The sequence below is a fragment of the Xenopus laevis genome, chromosome 1S, assembly GCF_017654675.1.
Source record: "Xenopus laevis strain J_2021 chromosome 1S, Xenopus_laevis_v10.1, whole genome shotgun sequence".
In the NCBI taxonomy this organism is placed as follows: Eukaryota; Metazoa; Chordata; class Amphibia; order Anura; family Pipidae; genus Xenopus; species Xenopus laevis.
Window position 1 is genome coordinate 119,267,773 of NC_054372.1, and position 4,629 is coordinate 119,272,401.

General features: G+C 35.0%; 1 protein-coding gene across 1 annotated transcript; it reads left to right on the top strand.

The window, feature by feature from the left end:
* Positions 1-2,171: 2,171 nt before the first annotated feature.
* LOC121398708 lies at positions 2,172-3,988 on the top strand. Its single transcript, XM_041577658.1, has 2 exons — positions 2,172-2,435; positions 2,684-3,988. The coding sequence occupies exons 1-2, from the start codon at positions 2,262-2,264 to the stop codon at positions 3,257-3,259; spliced, it is 750 nt and encodes a 249-aa protein (XP_041433592.1). The 5' UTR covers positions 2,172-2,261; the 3' UTR covers positions 3,260-3,988.
* Positions 3,989-4,629: the final 641 nt, after the last annotated feature.

Consider the following 4,629-nt stretch of genomic DNA (forward strand, 5'->3'; position numbering starts at 1 on the left):
TTACTCATCATAAGACACCTTTATGAATAGGCACCAATGTTTCTCATTTTATATGCAAATGTTTTAGCTTTAGCCCAGTTTCAGCATTATAAGACAAGATTTCTATTGTGATGTCATAATAGACATGTTGCTGAATCCCAATGATGTCATAATGCTAAACAGACATCTAGCACAGCTTCCTATAAACACTCATTTGCTTTTGAGCTTTGAAGATGGCGAGATTGTCTCTGAAGCTTGAAGTTATTTTTTTAATATTCTTTTCATTAATTTATTTAATCTTTTCTGAAACCTGCAAAACATGTGGTAAGTAATATTGAGAGGAACAGGGCATGTAGGATTTATTTTTAGAAGCTGTTTATATTTGACACCTAGTTTTTCCTTTATGTGTTATAGCACCAATCATTGAATTCAATGGGACACATTCAGACTCAAAGACAAAATGCTGTGTAAAATGCAGTGATGATTAATTGATTACACAGGTTTTTTGTTTATAATTGCATACATGTAAGCATATAATCATAACACAGCTCTAAAAATACATGGGAGTTTACAATGTCTACCATTGTGTTAATGTGGCAATGTTATATTAAAATTACTCATCTTTTATACACCTTTATAAATAGCCCCATCGTTTCTCAATTAATATGCTAATGTTTTAGCTTCAGCCCAGGTTCAGCCTTAGAAGCCATGATTTCTATTGTGATGTCATAATGAAATCTTGCTTAATCCTGATGATGTCATAATGCTAAACTGACATCAAGCACAGCTTCCTCTAAACACTCATTTGCTTTTGAGCTTTGAAGATGGCAAGACTACCTATAAAGCTTGAAGTGATTTTTTTAATATCCCTTTCATTAATTTATTTAATTTTTTCTGAAACCTGTAAGACTTGTGGTAAGTAATATCGGGAGGAATTGGGCATATAGATCTTCTTTTTAGAGGGCATATATTTTTGACACCTAGTTTTTCTTTTATTTGCTATAGCACTAATCATTGAATTCAATAGGATACATTTAGGTTTAAAAGCAAAATGCTGTGTAAAATGCAGTGATTATTAAGTGATTACACAGGTTTCTTCAGCTTTTAAACTTTTTATACTTTAATTTTATATTTGGCTTCACATACACATATAATCAATCATTATACAGCTTTATAAATACATTGAAGTCTGCATGGCTTTATCTGAGTATTCTAATTAAGTTAATTGACTCCTGATAGATATTGACCGTAAGTTTTACATGTGTGTGATAGGAACCTTAGACTGTAAGCTGCAAGTGAAATTAACACATGTTTAATTAGGTATATACTATCTATCTATCTATCTATCTATCTATCTATATCAGTCCAATGAGTATCCGCACTCCACTGCCAAAATATGTACTCACAGCACTCACAGCACTGTGGTGTTCTACATACATGTGCCCCAACTAAAATATTCACTATTGACTTCCTCCTGAATTGTTTGTAATTGTATGACGAATTGTATCTAAAACTATTGTAATGATTTTTAAAGTTTAACTTTTTTTTGGATTTTTAACATGCTATTCTGTATTACTGTGAGACAAGTTATCCAGAAAACCCCAAATCCCATATCTGTTTTTAGTGATTTTGACTACCACTGAATTCTCTCCCACAGATTGCGGAAAAAGACCTCTAGTAGAAAACATTCAACGTGGCTCCCGTATAATTGGAGGTGTAAATGCCCAGCCAGGAGCCTGGCCCTGGATAGTAAGCATCCAGTACAGTAAAGGTACCAGCTATTCACATTTCTGTGGTGGTACCATCTTGAATAGCCAATGGGTGGTGACAGCAGCTCACTGCTTCAACCATTTCAAAGAGTAAGTTTTATTATTTCTATTAGTTGTCACACAAATAATGACAGATACGATAGGACATTACTGAATACGAATATCTTCTTGTTTCAGAAAATTCCATAGTCTGAGACTGGTATTTGGAGCCCACCAGCTTTCTCAGTTGGGTCCACACACCCAGATCCGAAAAATCAAGAAGTTGGTAGTACATGAAGAGTACTCAGGAGAAGGGAAACAAATATATGACATGGCTCTTCTTCATTTGAATGAGACCATCAAATTTAATGACTACATCCAACCAGCCTGTTTTCCTTCTAAATCAATTAATGTTGAGCACATGACTCAATGTCAAGTAGCAGGATGGGGTGTTCTTAGCGAAAACTGTAAGTATCTGTTTAAAGAAGTTTGTAAGTGCTACTACAAATTACTTTTACTTTTTCTCAAAGAGATATGTATTTAATGTATTTATTGTATTTAGCTAAAGAATCATCTGACATCCTTCAAGAAGCCGGTGTGACACTTATCCCTAGGCCGCTTTGCAACAGCACAGAATGGTATAATGGTAAGATAGAAGAATACAACCTGTGTGCTGGCCATAAGGAAGGGAAGATTGACAGCTGCCAGGTAAGAGATACATTTTGGTATTTTGACTTTTTCCAAGTGAAAAGTAATCCCCCTAGTTAATTTTAAGTACTCTATAATCCTATTATTATATATCACTATTTGTAAGTAGACTTCTTTAGAAATAATAATTTAGTATGGTGGCACAACACCAAAACTAGTGATATCACATTTACCACTAAATTTCTTTCCTGTATGTCCATGCTATAAACTAAACAGTGTTTAACGCAGTGTACTGTTCTTGTTTTCAGGGTGACAGTGGAGGACCTCTTATGTGTAGGACAAAATTTAGTGACTTTGCTGTGGTTGGAGTGACAAGCTGGGGATCAGGATGTGCCCGAAAGCAACGTCCTGGGATTTACAGTAGTACCCAGTATTTTACTGAATGGATCAATAGAAAATTGTACAAAAAGGCTACAAAAAGATCAAAAAGATCTGTTCTTAAAAAGATCTTTTTTCAACATGATCTTACAACCCCTAGGATAAATATGAAAGTAAATACAGAATACCAGCATGCTACCAAAAACAAACTGAAACTATATATGATTGACGCATTTAAGTCTAAAGCAGCCACCCAGTTGCCTAGGAGTGAAAACAGACCAATGGCGATGCCAGTGAAGCATGGTTTTAAGATGAATCCAAGTGCATATTTGGTAAGCTCAGTTCAGCAACCTAATGCACCAGTATCTGTGCCATATAATACACCAACACCAGAACCAGATCAAAGAAAGCAGCTCCAATCTTTATGGCACCGTCTGATACAGATATATAGATGGATATCAACTGTCTTGGTTTCTGGCCCTGCTATGGGCGCAGCACAGCGTTAATTTAAACAACTGGCTAAACAACTGACCGTTTGTGAGACGAACTGCCTTGTAGTGGGACAATCTGATCGGACATTTGAAAATGTCATCTGTTGATGCCAACAGCCAGTATATAATGCATCAACAGATGATAAAGTGAAGAGGAGCTACGGGCATACACATATCAATTTGATCACAAAAATAAAGTTTTGTACAATTTTTTGGTATGTGTATGCTGGAGGGATGATCCGATCGGAGGGTCCGCAGCTCCTCTTTACTTCCTGCAGTTCCAGTTATTCAGACTGTTGACCATTTATATGGTATCCATTTGACCCATATGTTAATCAGAGGCTCACCCAATCTACAGCCAACTTTAGTCTGAAGACTTATTGAAGGTTGTATAATTTTTCTTTACCCTGAATTTATCTTGTTTTCCTTTGTTGCTAAAATAAAGTTTTTTAAATTGATCTCCTGTGTTGCGTGGGATTTCTAGGTTTATGTGTAATAACACAGTGGGTGTTCACAATTAAAGTATGATTACCCACATGATACCACTAAGTATCTTTAAAAATAGAAGAACATACCTGTATGTTACACTGTTTTTTTTTATGTATAAGTAATTGGAATGAACCTGTGTATAATAACCTGAAAGTGAATGATGACATCATGCTGGTTAATGTTTGTAAAGATTGTTTATTTGGTTAATGAAAAGGAAAACAAAGATGCTATGCTATTATACAACTGTCTTTCTGTATTGCTATAATTGCACAATAAAAGAATTGTTAAAAAAAAAAAAAAGTATCTTTAAAAATATATCACTTTAAACAGCCCATATTTAAAAGCCTTCATAAAAATAAGCCATTTTCATAAATAATACAGTATATATACATGATTTTAGTGAAACCCTTAATGATGCAGCTTGTCCTACTGGCTTGTATAATGAATACAAAATGTAATAAAGCTTATGTATTAGGGGCCTGAGGGATTAATCAGGAGTTACGCTTCAGCCAGACTACTTGCTCTGTCTGTTTAATGTAAAGGATTCAATTGCCCATTCTAGTACCACAGAATTCTTCACTACATTATTTGAAAAAGACCAACAGAGGTTGCTGTAAATTAACTTTATTAATTTATTCAGTAAATGAAACAGTAAAAATTTATTTTGTCACTTTATGTAAGTAGTTAACACATTCCATGGCTTTCCTTCATATATTATAGCACACTGCCACATTGCGGCTAACTCGAGAAACTAGGGGTCTTGGCTTGACCCAGGAAGAGGAGCATTACTCCCTCCGCAGACTAAGGGGCATTAACTGGCCAAACTTGATTCCAAAGATGATTGCACAATAAATAAGAACAATATTCTCCCACTGTGCCATTAAATGAATGGGGCC

Excerpts from the sequence above, each read along its gene's own strand:
- LOC121398708 (XM_041577658.1), top strand. The coding sequence starts at position 2,262 with ATGTATTTAATGTATTTATTGTATTTAGCTAAAGAATCATCTGACATC. Across the intron at positions 2,436-2,683 it reads GGAAGATTGACAGCTGCCAG|GGTGACAGTGGAGGACCTCT; the intron begins GTAAGAGATACA and ends TCTTGTTTTCAG.